The sequence below is a fragment of the Apiospora kogelbergensis genome, assembly GCF_038363985.1.
Source record: "Apiospora kogelbergensis strain CBS 113332 chromosome Unknown utg000001l_segment0_segment0, whole genome shotgun sequence".
NCBI classification, from domain to species: Eukaryota; Fungi; Ascomycota; class Sordariomycetes; order Amphisphaeriales; family Apiosporaceae; genus Apiospora; species Apiospora kogelbergensis.
Window position 1 is genome coordinate 2646809 of NW_027117418.1, and position 21636 is coordinate 2668444.

The 21636-nt window shown below is 53.9% G+C and overlaps 5 protein-coding genes across 5 annotated transcripts; 4 read left to right on the top strand and 1 right to left on the bottom strand.

Annotated features, from left to right (window-relative positions):
• Positions 1–4: 4 nt before the first annotated feature.
• On the bottom strand, positions 5–2226 carry PG998_000836 (uncharacterized protein; the record flags this gene model as incomplete). Its single annotated transcript, XM_066867654.1, has 4 exons — positions 5–117; positions 228–774; positions 826–1145; positions 1473–2226. The coding sequence occupies 4 exons, from the start codon at positions 2224–2226 to the stop codon at positions 5–7; spliced, it is 1734 nt and encodes a 577-aa protein (XP_066736069.1).
• A 4513-nt stretch (positions 2227–6739) lies between these two features.
• PG998_000837 (uncharacterized protein) lies at positions 6740–10043 on the top strand (the record flags this gene model as incomplete). The annotated part of the gene is made up of 3 exons (XM_066867655.1): positions 6740–7038; positions 7077–9836; positions 9893–10043. 3 exons carry the CDS (start codon positions 6740–6742, stop codon positions 10041–10043), a joined length of 3210 nt encoding a protein of 1069 aa, XP_066736070.1.
• A 1389-nt stretch (positions 10044–11432) lies between these two features.
• Positions 11433–15280, top strand: PG998_000838 (Serine/threonine-protein kinase RAD53; the record flags this gene model as incomplete). Its single annotated transcript, XM_066867656.1, has 5 exons — positions 11433–11472; positions 11548–12239; positions 12301–12588; positions 12642–13541; positions 13616–15280. The coding sequence occupies 5 exons, from the start codon at positions 11433–11435 to the stop codon at positions 15278–15280; spliced, it is 3585 nt and encodes a 1194-aa protein (XP_066736071.1).
• Positions 15281–16762: 1482 nt separating this feature from the next.
• PG998_000839 (monooxygenase hypC) lies at positions 16763–17317 on the top strand (the record flags this gene model as incomplete). The annotated part of the gene is made up of 1 exon (XM_066867657.1): positions 16763–17317. The coding sequence occupies one exon, from the start codon at positions 16763–16765 to the stop codon at positions 17315–17317; it is 555 nt and encodes a 184-aa protein (XP_066736072.1).
• Positions 17318–17884: 567 nt separating this feature from the next.
• On the top strand, positions 17885–20464 carry PG998_000840 (uncharacterized protein; the record flags this gene model as incomplete). Its single annotated transcript, XM_066867658.1, has 6 exons — positions 17885–18035; positions 18127–18150; positions 18252–18398; positions 18448–18927; positions 18984–20139; positions 20194–20464. 6 exons carry the CDS (start codon positions 17885–17887, stop codon positions 20462–20464), a joined length of 2229 nt encoding a protein of 742 aa, XP_066736073.1.
• Positions 20465–21636: the final 1172 nt, after the last annotated feature.

A 21636-nucleotide genomic window follows, 5' to 3' on the forward strand; every position in this document is an offset into this window, starting at 1 on the left:
GCCCTTACGACGCTGTTTTCCGCCTCTTATTCTGACGTGAACTGCCTTTTACCATCTTGGCGAACAGGGTCTTGACAAAGGGGTCGAGTGAGCTCGATTCCCGATTTAGGGAGAGTACTGCGACAGTCAGTAAATGCAGGACAGGACAGGCAGGGGCGTGATAAGATAAGACAGAAGGGGGAGGAGAGGAAGAGAAGAGAAAAGAAAAGAAAACTTCTGCAACGTACGGAATTGCTCCAGACTATTGGCTATCATCTTTGATTCGTGGGAGAGTTGTTGCCAATAAGACCCTACACGTTGACCGCCCTGATTGGCTGGGCCCGCAACCGCAATGTCGTCGGGCACGCCTCGCTTGAAATGGGCTTCGCACATTACCACAATGGCCATAAAGAGCTCTCGAACCGATCTACCAAATGGCTGATAGACTCCGGGATTGCTGGCACCCCGATGGGAAGCTCCGGCTCTCGAGTGATTTTGCGTCTTTTCCATAGAGTGCATGTCCTTATAGGTGAGCATCAACAACATCATGCTGACCCAAGTCGGAAGCTGATCTGCCGCCTGCATGACACCAGGGCTCGAGAGCTTGTCGAATATCGTCCATATATCCCGCTCAAGCCGGTGAAGCTCGGCTCGTGCCATTCCTCTCAGCTCACACACGATGGAGGCCGGTAGCACGTATGGCTGGGAGGCGGATGCGTCACGGTAGTAAAGGCGCCTTGGTCTCCAGATTTGGTACATGCACCTGAACCGCAGAACGTTGTGTAGTAAGTTATACTGTGTCATGTCAGCGTTGCACAGGACCTGTCAAGGGCTGCCAAGACCTACCTGTGGTACCTTGTGAAACCCACCCCTAACGCAAGAATAAGTGAACAGGTCCAGAGCTGACAAGAACCCGGAGTCGCTCTCTCTCAGCATCTGCTTCTCTGCCCACTCCTCGATACGCTGAGACGAAGGCACAGAGTCTCGGAGGAAGACATAGCATCTCTGCGACCGGCCACTGCTCGCCTGGTGGCCCATGGCAGGCAACCCGAGCTCGACTTCCTGCACACATACATCCAATGCTTCTGGGAGCGTTGCATGCGTGTCGAAGTAGATGAACCACCGGAGAGGGTTCGACTTTCCACCAAACTTGCTTGCGGCAGGAGCTGGAAGAAAACTCGGTCAGCGACAGACGACACACGACGGGCACACGACCCCGACGCCACAGTTCTTTGTGGCGACGACATCGACACATACGGGCCCCACAACTTACAGAAATCCGGCGGGAACGCCAATGCCATCCCCTTCTCAAGGCGAACACACAAGTCGTACTCGTTCAGCATACTATCACGCCACTGCTTTCTGGCGTGGCTGCTACAGTGATCACAGGGATACTGTGTACTGCACTGTCATTGGTGTTAGCAGCCATCAGAGCCCAGTCCAGTGTGCGTTGCTTGCCTTTGTTTTCTTGATGCGGCATCGCAGGCACGCACCTCTCTCGCGAACCTCGGCAACGTTCTCCCTGTCGTGCAGGGGTCCGGCTCGCTTGCCTCTCCCCGGTTTCTGGGTCAGGATGACGGGTGACCTTATCGATGACGGCCCCTGGTAGGCAGTCGATGATAAGCTGTAACTTGCCGATGGACTATCCCGGTAGTTGTCCGCCAAGGGAGATGGTGTGTATTCCGGGTTGTGGTTCAGGAGAATCCGGGATGGGTAGTGGGGGTTCTTAGGTCTGATCTCACGTTGAGGGATTGTGTAGTCATCGTCCTGTTGCTTGAGGATCTTGAGCCGGGCCTTGTCGGTGGCGCCGTCTTCGACAGGCGAAGAGGGCGAGGCACCTCCCTCGTCGGAAGAGCCTGAAGTGAGACCCGGCACGGATGCCGCATCGGGGTTGCTTCGTCCTTCCATGTGTTCCTCCTGGGCTTCATCAAGCATGGAGGGCACTATCCACTCGCTGATGTCGAAAGAGAATACTCTTGACTGGTCATGATCATACCAGCTGGCAGGGGTGGCTGAGGTCTGGCGAGGGACGCTAGCTCTGCCGCCGTAGTGGTCGTCTTGGAATTCTTCAAAGGGAGAAGGCCAGTCACGGAAGTCAAATGGGAAGTCGTCAAGCTGGAGGTGTTGGGGCAACGGGTCCTGATGCCAGTTGCCTGAGTTGAGTGGGACTTGCCGTGGGGTGTGTCTCCTTCCGACCTGGTTTATAAAGCCAGGGGCCTCGTTGGCGAGTTGTCCGAGAGCCGCCATGCCCGCGTGTAAGTCACCAGTCATAGCTTGGCTTGTAAGACAATGCACGGCGGAATCAACACACTGGCGTGTATCCAGCAGGATTCTTGTGGGGTATCAACAGGCAAAAAAAGCTCACGAGACAAATGAGGTTCAAGATGAAGTGTCATTTCCCGGTGAGACGAGCATCTCGACTCGTAGAAGTCGAGGCACGCATCGGCGAGATACCTCAAAGTGCGCATCGGCAGCCATCACGCTGATTGGTCGACGGCCTGGCCAAGCTACTGGCAGCGGACGAGAACTGACGAATCGCATCCCTGCTTCTCACCGAGATTGTCCAAGCCAGTTGTTGACGGGTCGCACAGAGTGTCGGCCGGCCGGTTGGGATGTCAACGACAAGAACTACAGCCATGGTAACACTCTCCTCCTATACACGAGGGGTTTGGGGGAGGGGGCCGAGGTTTGGGGCGAGGCTCTGACAATAGACAGATTCAGTCCAATTGAATTGGTGAGCGTAATGAATACTCGCATTCGAAGCTCTATAGACTTCCCAGGCCTCTCTATGCGCAACCAATTCTAAGACATCGTTCCGATACTCCTTCCGAAAAGGGCAAAAATGTCGGCTTACACGGAGGGAACGTGCATATATGGCCTGCCAACCATTCCCATCGTATACTTCCAGACTTGTACATACATACATACATACATACATACATACATGCTTCCACACACCCAGCCTTTGTTGCCTGTCTAATTGCAGACATACCTGCAAAGGTAGCTTGCTTGCAGGGGTTCTGCTAAACGTCACTTATGTACTGGCTTTCTGCCCTTCTCCACGGGCAACACGCCTCTCTCGTCACACATTGAGTGCACCCATGTCGAAAAGAAAAATGACAACCCCGGCCTCGCGTTTTCTCTCTTGCTGTTGATAATTGCACTCCTTGGGTAAGGTACGGAAATCTAGAAGGGGAAATGGGCTTTTCCCTCTCCGATCATCCATCACCACCCACCCCCTCTGACCCCCTCTGTGAACCAGGGCGGGTCGGCCTGTGATTGGCACACCTGCAATCACCACACCCCTTCATCTTTCAGGGTCGGCGGCATCTTGCGTATCCCGCCTGCAATGACTAAGCTTGTCATACCATCAAACATAGGACAATTATGGGACTCCATGCTCGAGGTTACAACACGTCGCGAGACAGGTTGGATCGGATGAGCCCGTCGAATGCTTTGTTGATTTGTCGTTTCGGGAGCTGCGGCTTCGCTTAGGTCTACCGAAGGACTGGTATGAACTGCTCGCCATCTATCTGCCTATCCTAAAATAGCGTAGACGTGGTCGTGGGTCCGGAGTTGCAAATTGTGCCTCATCGCCGACATTCGTAGAGCAGGTTGGACCATGAATTGACGGGAGTATAGAGTAACCGAGTTAGTAATCAACGCTGATAAAGATGGAATATATTGTCGATCGATATACATAGTAGCAAGATAGTGCCCGACGCGCAATAGGAGAATCCCACACGCTGTCAACATTGGGTCGGCGTCTCTAGAAGGATTCTGACGGTTCTAGCTTGACAGCAGCTCGTCATCCAAAAGGACCATGCCAAGGGAATTAAGCCAATTCAAAGATCTTCTAGATATACGAATGGGATCGTTCTAATATCCGAGAACCCACAGGGAGGATACCAATCCATCCTCTTGCTAGTGTGCCCGTAGCACTGCCTGCCCCGTACGGCCTGGCCACTTTCTACTTAACACATTATATGCAGGGCAGCGATCGAGGTGTAGTAATCACCCCCCTCCCAGGCTACCAGGTGGGCGTGTACGCCCCGGAGATAGAAGTAGAAAAGCGCCGTGCTTAAATTCATCAAACGAGGAAGCTTGCGAAGATGTCCTAGCCTCCCTCACCTTGATCAACTAGAGCACGGTTTTACCCACCGCTGTTTTTACCAATCGCGGCCGTTACTCTCTGCTCCTCTCCGAGCCCCGAGTAGAGTTCAAATTGGGCGGGAGACCAGTTGCTACCCGTAAAGCGTAAATCGATCTGTAATTACCGTGGCCACCCATATGTATGTGTATACTGGCGGATGGGCCCACGCTGTCGAGATTACCCTGCAGGGTGTACACAGAGCACTTGGGAACGTCTCAAACAGGCGCCGTTTACCACGGAAACAAGAGGCGTTACCATGTAAACGAGGGCGTTTGTGCCATCTGCCAGGCGTGAAGCGCTACTGTGCGTGCCGTGGGGCAACAGAGGCCCGTCTCAACTCTAGACGGACGTCAGCAGAGTCTAGGGAGGCGACTAACACGGCTGGCGTCATCATCATCGCCGTCATCTTCGAACACATGCCGATAGATGTTGTTGTGGCAACAACAAACAGCGACTGCTTTGGGTTTGAACGGGCGGGAAACCAGTGAGGCTTGAAAAACGGGACGGGATCCTATCGTAGATTTAACATTTATAGCACGTACTTGTAGTATGCTGCGTAAAAACCGTGGATGCATGCTACCGTCTACCATAAGGCTGGCTAGCGGCTGCACACGACGGAACTAGCGACAACTCGCATTGTCGTGGCTGTGGGAATCCATCAATCCTCGGGTTCGTTGGTATCAGAGCGGGTTACGTATAAATGTCGGTTATTCAGCCGCTGTACGACAGGACGAAATGGTTGGGGTAGGATAGAGCAGAGCAGGTGGCAGGGCAGCCATAGGGAGAGGCTAAAGATGCAGAGGCAACACCTGACTTCAGCCTGTGGTTCGGAAGTACATAAGAGGGGGGCCAATGCCCATTATATTATAGGCCGCCATATCCGTATGGACATTTCTGCGCGGGCAGGGAATTGTTTTCGGTCTCAAGTCCATACGTGTATGTATGTTGTAGCCACGGCGTTGCGTGCGTCGATAGCCCCCCCTATGGGAGTGGGTGTTTGCTATTAATAGGCCTCTTTTTTTTTCTTTCCCTTTTCCGCTTTCTGGCTCGTAGTGCCCGCGCCCCCTCTCTTTGTCGCCACGCGCCACGATCCTAAGTAGGAATCGGTCCCTCGTGCCTCGTGCTGTTGAAACATACAGGTCGTAGCGCGAGTAGGCTCCAGAGAACAGAGACATTGCGAACGCAGGAACGACCAGGAAGTTTCAGACGACAGGTGATTGTTTACTCTACATAGCAAGGTTTATATATATATATATCCGATCTCAAATAAGGTTGTCAAGAAGGACAATAAGGAGAAATAAAAAAACCTGCTGTGGCTGCATGTAGCTTAGTACATGGCGGGAGCGTGGAGAGGAAGGGCTTGGCAGCAGCAGCGAATTGGAGGTGTGTGGTCATTGGATTGGGATCATCTCATCATTTGATCCCAGGTTTTCCTCCCCTGCACGACCTGCGTCATCTTACCACACTGGACGGCTGACTGCCGTGAAATGACTGGGCGCACCTCAGCACTTCTTCGGGCTCGATATGTACATGCGACAGTTGCACGCCGTGGAAGCTGGGAAGGGTCCTTTGGTCCTCGGATTCTGCTCGGAAACCCTCAATGCCAGGTAATGAAGGACAGGTATAGCGCACCCAAATTTTCAGGCTACAGCCGAGCTGGGCTAAGCAAATAGGACTCAGGAGGTATCCGTCAATATTAGTCGTAGGAGCTAGTCTTCCTAAATACACGAGGAGAGGAACACGGGGTCGCTAATGCATCTGGATCAATACCTCCAGTGTACTTCTGGTCAATGCTGCACACACCCACACATGGTCCCCCAAGCCCGGTACTTACCATGTAGGTGTGTGCCCTGGCTCCTGCCAAATGCTCTCGCTGCGTACCCAGCTCTCTCGCTCCCTTTCCCACCCGAGGTGCGGTGCGGCGAGGCACGACAAAGAGGGCGAGGTGTGTGTGTGTGTGTGTGTGTGTGTGTGTGTGTGAGGTGAGTGAATGGGAAACCATTGATGTTGGCCCACGGGACGGGGCTATGTAGGTAGGCAGGTAGGCAGGTAGTGTTGTATGCATGCTTGCAGGTAGTCAGTCGTTTTTTGCCGACTCCTCCGCTTCGGCTTTCCCTCACGATCCTTTTTCTTTTCCTCTACCTACCCTACATACCCCCTCTTGTGCTGGGCTCGCTGTTGTTTTGTTGGTGTGCTAACGAACGTTTTGTCGCCTACCGCGACCCAAACATCCATCCCTTACTACCGTCACATTGACTTCTGTGCTCAGATGAGACGCTTTGGACAGGCATACCCTCGCAACCACAGGAAAAGCAACACCAGCACCACCAGCAGCATAACGCCCGGTGGAGCAAACATCATCCACCAAAACGTATTGTCTCCGAAACTCTCCACCAACTTGGTAGAGAGAGTTCCCCTAGACCTGACCATCGGGATTCGGAACGCCCATTGGTGGTGGCTCCGTTCAGCCCGGCTGCCCTGGACGTCCTGGACCAGGACGCCTCGAGACGAATTAAAGTTACTGGACTGTCTTCTGTTTTGTTCAGCCATCCTTCCCTCGCCTCAAGGTTTACGCTTTTACGTTTTTGTCTTGTCGCTTGTGCAACGATGGCTTCAAGTAAGTCAGCAGCCCGCCCCAAACCTGGGCGCAGTCTTTCTGTCTCCTCTTTTCTCTCCCTCCTCAAGTTCGACAGCGACCCAACCTCCGATGCAGACAGACGAGCTGCCTCGAGGTTCTCTGCCAAGAAGGACCCCGAACGCAGCTTGACTTTGCCTGCCTCCAAAGACGACAGCGTCTTGAGTGCAGTCGTGGAAGCCGACCAAGCTTCTGCTGGCGATTCGACCAGCTCTGAGCCAGCGCTCATGCCTCTCACAAAGAGGCAGCCGACGACGAAGCGCAACCGTCTGTCCATGTTCTTTCCCTCACTGATCACCTCCCCCGTAGAGCCGGAACATGGGGAGAATGTCCACCGGAAGCCGATCCCCCAGACTCCCCCCTGAACAAAAAGAACAACAAGTCCACCTCCCATATACCCGAACGACCAGCTACAAGCGGGCACATGAAGGACTGGTTCTCGCCCGAGAGGACAGACTTCAGCGCGAGCGAGACTACCCTGAATGATGCCCCGACCGACCAGCAGAGGCTGTCTTCGGCCAAGGGCGAATCGCCACCCCCCGGGAAGACGAAACTGCAGAAAGTAGACAAATCTGTGCCGGCTCATCCGGACCAGCCACCACCTCCTCCGCCGGGCGCCGTCGAGTCACCGCTGTCACCAACAGAACCAAGGACACCCGCCAAGTTGACTAAGCGAAACACGAGCGGGCCGCGCTCCCGGCGAAACTCTATGCAAGACGGCGCGCATAAACGCTCAAGCTCGCAGACACCTGCCAATCTGATGCCTCGACAGCAGTCCCCTGCTCCGGATGCTCGTGGAAGGAGTGTCTCGGCCCAGCCACCTCCTGAGAGACGATCGACGCTCGGCATTTCGGCGACCACGCCAACATTGGCCTCTCGTCCTGGTTCGAGTAACGGCAGCCAGAGCCCGCCGCGAGATGCAGACAAGAGGGGCCGGCTCAGGAGGAGCTGGCTTCCGGGGGGCAGGTCCAGGTCAAACTCGGTGGACGTGAGGAATGCGAAAGGCGCCTCGGCATGGATCCTCGGCCAGACCAACACCGACTACAGCACCAATATCCTCACGAATGGCGAGAAGGTGCCCGAGCTCTGGAACGATGCTGGGACTGTCTTGGTCCATTTGCACCCCAGAAGCAGCGGCCTTGGCGCGTCATTCAAGGTGCCCTCGTTTGTGATAGACTACTCGCTTGTCTTTCAGGATCTACTCTCGGGCGACTTCGACGACCTCGAAGACATGACCTCCCCCACGAGTGGCACTCGTCCCTTCGTGGGGCGGGACAGCCTTTGCGCGACCGATGCTGAACGCCAATCTGTGGTGCAGTCACCGCCTCCGCCCCCAGATGATGGCTTCGCTGATGGAGACGTCCGTCTCTACGTCCCCAACGTGACCTTGCCAGGCCAAGAACCTACCACAAGCCAACAAGATGTAGACCGACTAGTCGCCATTCGAAACATGTTCGCATTCCTTACCGGACAGCCCTTGGTTTGCACCAAGGCGCAGCCTACCCTGTTTGCCGTCTTCATGCGGATCTCCAGCCTACTGGGCGAATTCGAATTTTGCAACGAAGACGGCTCGACTTTCGGTGGTTCCGTCGAGATGGGCTTCGGGTTCTTCATGGAGAACAACGCCCTGGCCGATGTGAGACATAGCAGGGAGAAGACTCTGGAGGCGCTTGTCTTGGGAGAACGAATGAGGTCATGGGATCTTTACAGCGAGGCATTTGCACATGCCGTCGGAAAGTACTCGGCCATTCGTGACCTCCGGTCCCCATTGTGGGATATGGTGTCAGCCCCCACGAGGCAGAGGCTAGAACGCGCTCATCTAGATCTGGTCAGCCGCCAAGCCAACGTCAACAACCGGTTAGAGTCGTTTGAGTTCCCGTCCCTCTTCTCCGGGACCGCCAACTCGACGTCCATGTCCGAATATAGGAATGTCAAATACGGCGTCTGGAGGAAATCTTTTGGTCGCATGAGGCAATTTTTGCTGAGTTACTACAAGACCAACTTTGGCAGTTGGCCTCCCAAGGCCCGCAGCAAGAAGAACCCCTTCTCGGAGAGTGGCCTGAATAGGTTAGTCCTCAAGATCTTGTACTCGGATCTCTGCGCGCTGTATGACTTGATTGTCGACCGCGAGTCGGTAACACCACGGGTTATCGACCAAGCCGCGGACGACATCCAAGATGATTCAAGCCGGCCAGCGATGTCAGCTCTCCGCAGAATTCTTACGGAATACGATACCTCATCGCCACCTGTGCTTCCACCAATCCCCTACGACATCCCCAGGGTCCCGGATATGCGATCGATCAAGGAGAACTTCCACAATCTGCCACACAAAGAGCAAGCCAAACTGGAAAGAAACTTGCAAAGCTACGAATTCCTTCTGATTCTCAACAAATCCTACGACTTTGAGACATCTGCGTTGAAGATACCGTTCATCAAAGAGTTTATGGAGTGGGAGCAGAAGGAAGCAAAGGGCAAGTCGGTCCCCGAGATGGCTGATCAGCGAATTGGATATTGGCTATTCCTCTACGTTGTGATCCAGTCTCTGCCCATGCTTGTAGTCGATGCGCCTGGGCTCAAGTTTACCGAGGGCGTCGAGTACTTCTTGTGCCAGCCACCAAAGGGTCATCCGCCGTGGATGGGAGATGCGCCCGAGGTTCGCAAGAGATGGTACGAGGTTGCAGGTGGAGCAGGCTTTGTCGAGTTGAGCGCTGACGCCGTCGAGTTCTCGGTCGAGGGCATCTACCACCGCAGCCACTGTTGGCTCGCCGCGAAACAATGGGAAACGGATGCCGCAGCACTGCCACCACCCCCCGAGGATGGCCTTTCGCCACTCCAGGCACCTCAATCTGTCTTCGAGGATCTGGACCCTGCGAACTCGGGCAGTCCAGGCCGTAGCGAGTCTCCTCACCTGATGGCGCCTTCGCCCCAACTTCGGCCAAGATCCGGCTCGCCAGCAGGCAGACCGAACTACCGATCCAGTGTTGCGCTAGGACTTGAGCCTGTGCCCATGCCAGCCAATGGATACTCGAGTGACCACCGGACTTCGAGGATTTTCAGCGCCGGGGACTCGTCACCGTCTCCGATGGGGGTAGACCCGTGAGCGCCTTGATGATGAACCGAAGCAGATCGTCGGGCAATCTTCATGGCATGGCGGGCTCACCCACCTTGGCGTCGCCAACAGACCGACAGGGCTCCCAAAGCGGAAGCACATTCGACGACATCCTCAAGGATATCGACAACAAACCCAAGAAAAAGAAGACGTTTTTCGGATCATAAAGGCCAACACAATTAGGACAGAATCTTGAATATTTGAGGGGTTCAAAAATTTCTTTTATTATAGTGTACTACATATAGCGGATGGAGCGTGTTGCATAAGTCGCCATTTGGCATGGGTGATCTAATAGAATACATGCATTGCTTTTTTTTTTGGATACGTCTCTTCTCTTTCCAACTTCCCATCCAATGTGAACAGCCCGATTCCTATTGTTACCGCATACAAATAGTATAATACATCATTGGCTCTGTGCGAAGATCGGGCAACTCTAGGGCCATCTGTCGTATATCACATTACTCGGAGCCCTGAGGCGGGGGTGGGAGTCAGGGGCTTTTTGCTTTTTCATGGCACAGGCTGTCGCTAAAGAAGGCGGCACATCAAGTGCAATGGCATACCTTCCAATAGGTAAACGGGAGCCCGTGGGTTTACTTTGCCCCGGTTTCGTGAGAATACGAGAGGCAGAAGGGCATTCGATTGGAGTTGACCTTGGTATGTTTAGAGGCTCGAGGCTCGCGTTCGCGTGGCGTATCGGATGGCAACAACAACAGCTGCCGCGTATGGCAGTCGGCAAGTCCCTGGACTAATCCGGGGAGAGATGGGATGTGCAGCCGACAGGCGTCGGGGGCCAATGATGTTGGGTGCTGAAGGACTTATACTAAAGGCCCTAGTTAGCCCAGTGACGTCCCGTGCAAGGTGCACCTGTCCCTGTCTGGCCCTGCCTGGCCCTGTCTGTCCCGCCAGGCCGCCTACCGCTTGACGTTTGCCCACCCAAGTTTTTGGGACGGCGCCATCGAACGAAAAGTCCCGGCTGATGATGGGTGGACGTCTCTCCCTCTCGAAATTCACAGCCTCCGAGTACCTGGCTTCTCCCCTTCATGATATATACACGCGCGCATCGCCTCTCGCTCCCGCTGCCTTTTCTCAGATCTTTCCTTTGTCGCGCGCTCTGATTAGTGCAACTCTCAGCCGAGCGCGTTTCGTCCCGTCGCCCGTCTGACCTATCCGAGTCTGCCTGGACGTTACCTCTGTGCTGATCGAGTAAACAGGAACCACGGCAACCAGGGAACACCCCGCCGTCCGATCTTCCCTGCCATCGCAATAGTTGCCTACACTTCACACATCTTTGCCTGCCTCACCGAGCCTGCCTGGCCATCTTTATTTGTCCCCTTTCTTTCTATATAGTCGCCACCGTTTTATAGCTTCGGGTCGGTCCACATCAGTCGCTCCCAGAAGGCACTGCTCCAATCGCTTGTTTACCGACTGCTCGCCCTTGGCCTCTAGCAGTTGGCGATTCCTCTCTACATTGGCGCGGTCTGGCTCTTCTTTGCATCCAGCCGTAGGCCTAGGCGAGCTGGCGTGCTCTGTTGCGCCTGTTTGCGACTCCCGTCCCAATGGATGACTCAGTCGAAGACTCGCAGGCTACACAACAAGGTGCGGACCGCATCCCCCTCTGCGTCGCATTGCGTCGCACAACCTGAGTGATTGTCTAATCTCTTCCCTGTTCAGCGACGCAAACTGCGCTCGACCCCCGTCGACTTGGGAAGCAGAACTCGGGCTTTTCCGACGAAGACATTTCCGACATCGTCTGCCTCCTTTATGCGAACTCCGAGAATGCAAGCCGCGAGATTCAGAGGATAGCCGACTCGCCCGAGTTCAGTCCTCACATCACAGGCCGGTACGCCGCCGACGCGATCGAGTCGGACCTATCTCGCGAAGATACCGCTCGCAATTTCGGTCGTACCCGCGGTCTGGGTGACCATGCGATCGTCCTCAAGCTCTCTTCCACCGTCAAGAGTCCGCATCTGGGCTTCACCTTTGGCCGCAATCAATCACGCTGTGACATATGCTTCGCGCACGACCCGCACCGGAGGCTCAGCAACATACATTTCCGCATCTATATCAACAAGTATGGCGTCGTACTACTCGAGGATCAGTCCACGAACGGCACTATTGTCGATGACATCCTGTTGAAGAAAAAGAATGCAGAGGACGGCTCAGGCTCTGTCAGACGAATGATAGAGAGCGGTTCAACTGTGAAGGTCTTCATGCACCAAAACAATGACGACTTGCAGTTTATTGTTCGAGTGCCTCGTCGTGACGGCGCCCTCGAGGATAGGTTTCAGCAAAACCTCAGTAACTATCTGAGGGGACTACAAAATGATGATCCAAACCGAACGATTATAGCCCCTACTCACGGTGTAAGCCGCCCCCGCTGGAGACTCCGATACAGCATTTCAATCTTGCTAAATCAACAGACAGACCAAATTGATGCCACCGCCCAACCAACGGCGTCAGCAACAAAGTCCGATTGACGAGACGACCCAGCTCAACACGGAGCGCTTTCCACGAGAATGGCGCGGTGGCGACAAGTACAGTCGTGTTGGCGTAATCGGCAAAGGCGCGTTTGCGACTGTGTACAAGGTCACATCAAAATACAACGGTTTGCCGTATGCCGCCAAAGAGCTTGACAAGCGCAAGTTTATGAAAAATGGTGTTTTAGATCAAAAGGTCGAAAACGAGATGAAAATCATGCAACGAGTACACCACGTAAGTCAGTCTATGTCCGTTCATTTCCACGCCAGCGCGCTGACTTTCACCAGCCGAACATTGTGCAATACATCGAACACTTCGACTGGGATACGCACCAGTTCTTCATCATCATGGAATACGTGCCGGGGGGTGATCTTGGCAAACTGGTTCAAGAGAATAACGCCATCACAGAGCCCTATGTTAAGATCATAGCGAGGCAGCTGATTGACGCCGTGGGCTACCTACACGACAATAAAATCACGCATCGAGACGTCAAACCAGACAACATCCTGATAGAGTCAACAAGCCCGGAGCTCGTCGTCAAGTTGACTGATTTTGGTCTGTCGAAAATGGTTGACACCGAGCAGACGTTTTTGAAGACCTTTTGTGGCACTTTGCTCTATTGTGCTCCTGAGGTTTATTCTGAGTACAGCACATATGACGAGAACGGTCGCAGAGTACATCGTCAGAACCGAAAACCCATCAACAGGGAACGTTATGACCATGCGGTGGACATTTGGTCTCTCGGAGGGGTGTTGTTCTACGCCATAACTGGGGCGCCTCCTTTCCCAGTGAAGAACGGTATCAGCTACACCGAATTGCTGCATCATATTATGACTCGACCATTGGATACGAGGCCGTTGATTCAGCAAAACGTCTCCGCCGAGGGTATCGATTTCCTGCAAAGGATGATTGATCGACGCCCCGAGACCCGAGCTACAATTTCAGAACTCAAGGCGCACCCGTGGCTTAATGACGCTGCCGGCGAATCCTTTGATGAGATCTCCGATGACGGTCTTGAGCAGGGTGCCTCTCAGTTGAGTCTTCATGATGGGCAAGATAATACAGAGTTCGCCGGGGCTAGCGCCTTGCTCGAGCCCCTTCCTGATTTCTCAATGGAAGTCGAAGAGGATAAAGAGAATTACACCTTCGAAGGCAACCAGGCCGCGGCCGAACAACTCTGGGGCGAGGTGGGCATCTCGGCAGTTGGGAACTCGGGCGCTGTCCACGAATCGAGGCTGAATATCCCTTTATCCGGAGTCAGTGCGGGGAGACCGAAATCATAGCGGGCACCGAGATCTTAGACAGTTTCGAGTCGGACGACTTTTCCACCCCGCGACAGCCCAAGCCTTCTCAACCCCGCGGCATCCTGTCATCGGACGACAATTTATCTATCGGTAACTCCCGCAGTATGGAGTTGGGCGCTAATTCTCAAAGTCTGGGAGGTGCCGAGTCTATCCTGGAGAACCTGAACATGAAGTCCCTGGCCCGGACCGAATCAAGCTTGCGGATTGGAGGCGGCGACCTAAACACGAGCAAGCGAAAGCCTGGAAACGATAGCAGCGATGAATTCGACCGTCCAAGCACTGCCTTCAGGCCATCCTTCAAGAGGATCAAGTCGAAGGAGGACGACGACTCGGAAGAAGATGATGTCGTGGATGAGTTGGAACTGTTTGCCAGCATTCCGCCAATCATCAAAAGTGAATCGGCAAGGCAAATGGACTACCCTCTGCACAAGACGACCTTCTGGGACACGGCCGATAGACAAACATGGCACCTCGACTACCCAGAAATGACCCATAAGCAATATGCCGCATTCACGGAGGCTGTCCAGAAAAGAAACGAGGATTTTAGCCTGGGAGAGTCTCCTCTCTGGGATCTCGCCATGAAATATTTCCCACCGAAGCGCACCAAGCCTCTGGGGTCTACGATGGCCCCCCAGGAGACACAACGGACGCTCCTGCGGCGCGACAGCCGGTCCCTTGGTCGGTTTAGGGACTGGGATGAACCCGAGACAGATCCACTGGCTGGTTTAGACGATGAACAAGCCTCGATACCAGATACCCTCCCTCCCGGTAGTCAGCTATTGCACACAGCACACGAAGTCGAACCGCGTCGCAAGACTGTGGGCAGGTTTGTTTCTACTCCGAAATCAGGATCATTGCCTGGTTCGTTGATCAGTGGGATAAGCCTCTCGATGGTTGATCCAATCATGTCATGGGGCCGAGAGCGCTCCAACACCGTCGTGTACCAGTTTCCGATGGAGTCCAAGGTGCCCAAATATGCCTTCCGGGTATTGCTCTGGAGGGAAGGCTACAATGGGTCTTCTGATGAATTCCGTCCCTGGAGGCGGAGCCCCTCGGCCGGCAGCGCAACGCTACGTGCCTCGCCCGAGCCCGAGTCCTTTGCTTTCTACATCTCGACGAAGGCGACCAATGGCTTGCGCATCAACAACAATCCACTCCAGCCGAACGAGCCGAAAAACCCCAAGGCTCCTTCGAAGTATTGGATGAAGCTGTACCACGGCGACACCATTGTGTTCTGGGGCACCGATGATGTTCACAACCAGGCGAAGCTTGACTTCGAGTGCTATTGGGGCGGCTCGGCTACACGACGCCCTGCTGACGAACCACCGACTTGTGTGCCGGATGGAGTGGCTCGCAAGCTCGACAGCACCTGGTCGCGAGCAGAGAAGAGTCTCCAAGCCGACCGCATGAGGGCGGAAGCGGATGCTGACCACGAAGGTCGCATGCGGAACATCACATTCGAACAAGAGCGCAGCAGGCAGTTCGAGAAGAAACGTGCCGAGGCGGTCAGGATTCTGAATTTGCGCGCGGCCCGACAGCCATCCCCGCTGGGGCCGTCTCCTTTCGGGAGAACTGTGCCACGATATCGACAAGGCAGCCCGGCTGTTCGCAGCAACGTATAGATTTCCACGTCGCCACTCACCAATTGTTTCCTCCGGCGCAGTCCTCCTTTCTTTCCTTACTATCATTCATGGGACATGCATATAGATGCAGGGTTTAGGCACGGCATTACTATCTACTTAATTGGCAATCTGTACAATGGGGGGGGAGATGAAATAGTTGCAGCGGGCGGCGTTTTCTGGGCTCTGTCTACTTCAACCAAAAGAACGTATTGACACAATGCATTAGAAGATATGACGGGAAGGGGCTTGAAAGCACAACTTGAGATACCATGAAACACACTGCATCACATAGGAGGAGACTCGCACTATACAAGAAATCTGGAACAATTCGATAGAAAACCACGCGACCGCAAAACTTAGCTAGCTAGGGACGTACGTACGTACTTACTTACATTGCATCTATTGCATCTACTATTCTTTGCTATTCACTTACATATTGACCGGCTGCCACTTTATCCTCCTGCCTTCATGTACCATCCATTTCGCATGTTTTGCCAGGCATACATACATTGTTATGTAGCAGCATGCATGCATGTAGTGCATGCCAGTTGAGAAGGGAAGGAAAGATACGGAGGGCGATAATAAAAAATCCGGGAGGGACAAAAAGGTGCAGAACCAAACTCGAACCAGAGGTCGGTCGCACCTCCTCCCCCGTCTAGAAAGGAAAGAAAAAAAATACCTGTCGTACCTTGCTCAAGTCCAACCGGAGGACTGAATAGGTGTGAGTGACTCCTATTTGATGGGCAAATTAAAAATAATCGTCAGGAACCCTGACGAGGGAAGTTGCCCACTACTGGAATCGAACCAGTGATCTCATCATGTCGTCGCCGTTAATCGTGACCCTGACGGGTTGACGATGCCACGAGCTTTTTACTAGTGATGCGCTTTACCACTAAGCCAAGCGGGCTTATTGCTTGTTTCGTTGAGTGAACAGGCAGATATGATAGATTAAGTATGGTTCTGTCTGACGTGGTCCGGAGGGCCCGACAGCGCTCAGATGGCGGCTGGCGGACAACTGGTCCGGGAATGGCGCTCTCGGGACCTGGCTGATGAGTGCTGGGCGAGGTAGGTAAGGAAGGAATTGCTAAAAGTATCACTATTAGTACTAATAAAGAACCTTTTACGCATTATTCGATTCAAGCCCTCTCTACATTCGAATTATCCATCGTCTAGCTGTCCAAGAAAGATGCGGAACGTAAGATAGCAGACGTATGTATAGCATAGAGGTCATAAACTTGTTAAACTTGACGTCAGCTGCAACCAAGGCTGTTTACCCCAAGATGTTTCGTCATGCGTGTAAGCCACCGACCACCGGATCACACTCCCCAAGTACACGCATACAGAAACCGACCAGCTGATATTAACCGAATACTTGCTGTATTGCCTCTTCGTTGTGTAAAGCATCTAGTATTACTATATTCTGCCAAGCCGGATTGGCCGTTTTTGATGGACAATTGATAACCCCTTGGAAATATCCAAAACATGTCATCCGGCGCAAATATCTCAACTCTCCGCGTCCTCCAGGCCACAAATGCCGCGGTACTCACGACGACGGCAGGTCTCAACCTCGGCCTCTCCTTCTTGGTGATCCCGCGCCTCCTCGAGTCGCCCACGCCGTTGATGGTGCGCCAGTGGGGCCGCATGTTCGCCGTCACGTCGCGCTTCTTCCCGCCCGCCATGATGGTCCCGGGCCTCGTCCACGCGGCCCTGGCTTGCTGTTACTACACTGTTAGGGGCGGCAACCGGCTTTCGAAGAGCAGCAGCATCATCACCTGCAACGCGGTGGCGGCGCTGGTGACGCTCAGTGTCATGCCCTGGACCATCGGGCTGATGGCGCCGATCAATGTGAAACTCCAGCGAAAGGTCGAGGAGGTCCAGAGTCTGGGTGCGCAGGAGGTGGAGAAGAGCGAGGCCGCGGTCGCGGAGGAAGAGACGGCGCATGCACTGGTTGATCGCTGGGCGCTGTTGAATCTTTACCGCGGTGGTGCCGTGCTGGTCTCTGGCTGCCTGGGTCTGTATGCGGCAGTCTTCTGTTAGCTAGAAGATGGCAGCTGGCCAACAGCCACGCGAGGGCGATGCCCTGCACTTTATTGTTCGTACATTCACATTCGGATGTCAATCATCCGCATTAAATTGAATGTATATATATATATATATATATATCTGGATTCTTCATATTTGTACGAATTTGTTATCGTACCTGTCAATGCCAAGACCAGATCCAGATCAGAATACATGTAGGGCATCATCATGGCAACCCCCCACCTCCCCTGCCCATGACCCCTGTGACGCGCGGAAAGCCGACCCACTCCTCTGGACTTGTACTTGCCCACCTGCTGCCCACCCGGCAGGCTAGAGAGGCTAGACGCAAAGCGTCCCCAAGCTCCAACCAAGCTGGAAGCAAGCTGTCCTCAATTGGAAAAGGGAATTGAAGCCAATTCAATTCACACGCTCAAGCCGAGTCGATTTTGATTCCACTTGGCCCGACCACTCCCCCCAAACCACCACACGAAACGACAACTGGTTGCCTCGACTTCCATGATCACCATAACTCCCTAATCGCAATCTTGTCCGAAGGGAACCGACAGCTGCGATAGATCAATCATGGCTGTCGCAACCGCCACCGACAGCAGCAGTCCTATGCAGACGCTGGCTGACTTTGGCAAGAGCAAGAGTCTCCGAACTCTGCTGAGGGTCCTCATTCTCTGCTTCATCGCAGGCGCTGCTGTTTCCAGCCGCCTGTTTTCCGTCATTCGTACGTCTTGTCTTGTCTTGTCTTGTCTCGTCCATGCCGTATGCATACACGCGTGCGTGTACCTGTGCTAACAAACTGTGCACCGTTATAGGCTTCGAGAGTATCATCCACGAGTGTCAGTTTATCCCGCCCCTCCTCCCCAGCTGGCATCTAGGAGCTTCACTACGTCTCATCTGATGCCCAAACGCCGACCTACGGTTGCTGACCTCCCGATAGTTGACCCGTGGTTTAACTTCCGAGCAACAAAGTATCTGATCGCAAATGGATTCTACGATTTCTGGGATTGGTTCGATGACCGAACATGGCACCCTCTGGGCCGAGTCACCGGCGGAACGCTGTACCCCGGCTTGATGGTCACCAGCGGTGCCATCTACCACGCCCTCCGAGCCCTGACCATTCCCGTCGATATCAGAAACATTTGCGTCTTGCTGGCCCCCCGCCTTCTCCGGCCTGACTGCCTTTGCCGCATACCTCTTGACCAACGAGATGACCACCAACACCTCAGCTGGTCTGCTGGCTGCGGCCTTCATGGGAATCACCCCCGGCTACATCTCGAGATCCGTCGCTGGTTCGTACGATAACGAGGCCATTGCCATCTTCCTTCTGGTGTTTACCTTCTACTTGTGGATCCGGGCCCTGAAGCTTGGTTCCGTCCTGTGGGGAGCTCTGTGTGCTCTCTTCTACGGCTACATGGTGGCCTCCTGGGGTGGCTATGCCTTCATCACCTGCCTGGTGCCCCTGCACGCCTTTGTGCTCATCTGCATGGGCCGATACAGCACCAGGCTCTACGTCTCCTACACCACCTGGTATGCCTTGGGAACCCTGGCCAGCATGCAGATCCCTTTCGTGGGATTCTTGCCTGTCCGCACCAGCGAGCATATGCCTGCTCTTGGTAAGTACCCCACTGCGCCGCAGAGCATGCTGAAGTCTCGCTAATCATATTCTTAGGTATCTTCGGCTTCCTCCAGCTGGTTGCCTTCATCTACTACATTCGATCATCTCTCTCGGGGGCCCAGTTCAAGGCATTCTTGTTTGTTGGCTTGGGCGCAGTCTTCGGGCTCGCGCTGTTGGCGCTTGTTGCCATGACTTCGGCCGGCTACATCGCCCCCTGGTCCGGTCGATTCTACTCGCTGTGGGACACTGGCTACGCCAAGATCCACATCCCCATCATCGCCTCGGTGTCGGAGCATCAGCCTACCGCCTGGCCTGCCTTCTTCTTTGACCTGAACTTGCTGATTTGGCTGTTCCCCGCTGGAGTGTATTTGTGCTTCCAGGACCTCAAGGATGAGCATGTCTTTGTCGTGGTCTATGCTCTGTTCGGAAGCTACTTCGCTGGTGTCATGGTTCGACTCATGCTGACCCTCACTCCGATTGTGTGTGTTGCTGCTGCCATGGCCGCGTCGCAGCTTCTCAGTACTTTCCTGTCTGTCAAGTCCCCGGTGGCCAAGGACCCCGAGCAGGAGGATGCCACGGACGTTTCCTCCAAGAAGATCAAGCAGAATGCAGGCAGTCTCCGCAGCACGAATTCGCCTTATGTTGGTGTCTACAGCTTCATGTCCAAGGGCTTGGTGTCCGGTATCATGACAATCTACCTCCTCCTCTTCGTGCTTCACTGCACCTGGGTCACGTCTAATGCGTACTCGTCCCCATCGGTCGTGCTCGCCAGCAGGATGCCTGACGGTAGCCAGCACATCATTGATGATTATCGCGAGGCCTACCAATGGCTTCGCCAGAACACCAAGGAGGATGCCAAGATCATGTCATGGTGGGACTATGGCTACCAGATTGGTGGTATGGCCGACCGGCCCACCCTGGTCGACAACAACACCTGGAACAACACCCACATCGCCACTGTTGGTAAGGCCATGAGCTCCAGCGAGGAGGTCAGCTACCCCATCATGCGCCAACACGAAGTCGACTATGTCTTGGTTGTTTTCGGAGGCCTCCTAGGGTACTCGGGAGATGATATCAACAAGTTCCTGTGGATGGTGCGAATCGCCGAGGGCATCTGGCCCGATGAGGTCAGCGAGCGAAAGTTCTTCACTCCTCGCGGCGAGTACCGTGTTGACGGCGAGGCTACCGAGACCATGAAGAACAGCTTGATGTAAGTTTCCCCCTTTCAGGTGGACAGGGGCAATTGACTAATAATCATAAACAGGTACAAGATGTCCTACTACAACTACCACACCCTCTTCCCTCCTGGACAGGCCCAGGACCGTGTCCGTGGTGTTCGTCTCCCCGACACCGGGCCGGTGCTCAACACTCTGGATGAGGCTTTCACCAGTGAGAACTGGATCATTCGCATCTACAAGGTCAAGGATCTCGACAATGTCGGCCGAGACCATGCTGCCGCGGCGTCATTCGACCGAGGCCACAAGAAGAAGAAGGCCATCAAGAAGCGAGGCCCGAGGACGTTGAGAGTGGACTAAGAGATCTATACATGCTAAAGGCGGTAGTGAACACAAGAAAATTTAGTACTCTTATGTTATGTATGGCACCTGTGTGTGGTTTACGAGTTGAGAGAACAAATGACCAATGATAAGGCATTTGTATGTAACATTTATCAGTCAAAAGCAAGGTGCAAAAAATAGAATCTCTTGCCTTCTTCCTCGTATCACTGTCGGTCATTTCTGACGTGAGTCTAGCGGGCTACTTGTGAGCCATGCCTGGGCTTCGTTGTTCATCCCCTCTGCAAGCCAACTTGGGAGTAGAGTTGGTTGGCCTCTCTGTTCGTCATTTTGTATCAATGGACCACCAACCATTGAATTAGGAACCATCCATGGGCCTTTGGAGATATCTTCACACAGGTTGGCAGAAATTAGCAGGGTCGGCGAGAAGTCTCCTATAACAATCACGTCCAGCGACGGGACAATCGCCGATAGTTATGCACAGCTCCAAGACTTCGTCGATTGTCACATCGCAGTCTAGTGTAGGGTTCTCCCTGGTCCATTATTTGGCGGTCTTCATTGCGTTCAATGGCACCTAATTTCTTCATTGCATTCACTTCACTCTGCGCTGGATGCCCAATAACCCACCCCCAGCTTTTGGCCCGACTACTGCTGAATTCTCCAGACCTTGTTTCCCGTCATCACTCACGCAGCTACTAGCCCACAACCATCACAACCTTTTGCAGCTTGGCCAAGACATCTGGTTTTCGTCTGGAGTCTTTCCCCTTCATTCAACCAGTAGCTCGGTGACACCTGCAACAACTGTCTTCGCATCCATCCTTTCCTTCCTTCGGTCTTGCCCATACCACTTTCCTGAACTTGGATCAAACCAAGGGCTGCGGCAGGTGCGTGAGCATATCGGCAGGAGACATGTGGAAGTCCATCAAGGCCCTCGGTGTCAAAGGGTAAGTATCGTCTTCCGTCGCATATTTCTCTTCCGTCTCATCTATCTCTTCCGTCGCATCTTTCCCTCCCGCCCCATCTATTGCTTCCGTCGCAAGTCCTTCCGTCCTATAATTATACAGGGCCATCGACATACTCTGTCTTACTGGACCACAGCTTCACAAGTCACAATATCATCTCTTGGAGAGCGGAAACGCTACGCTATGGCTTCTCAAGGATGTCGCTAACAATCAACATTCACATCTATAGCA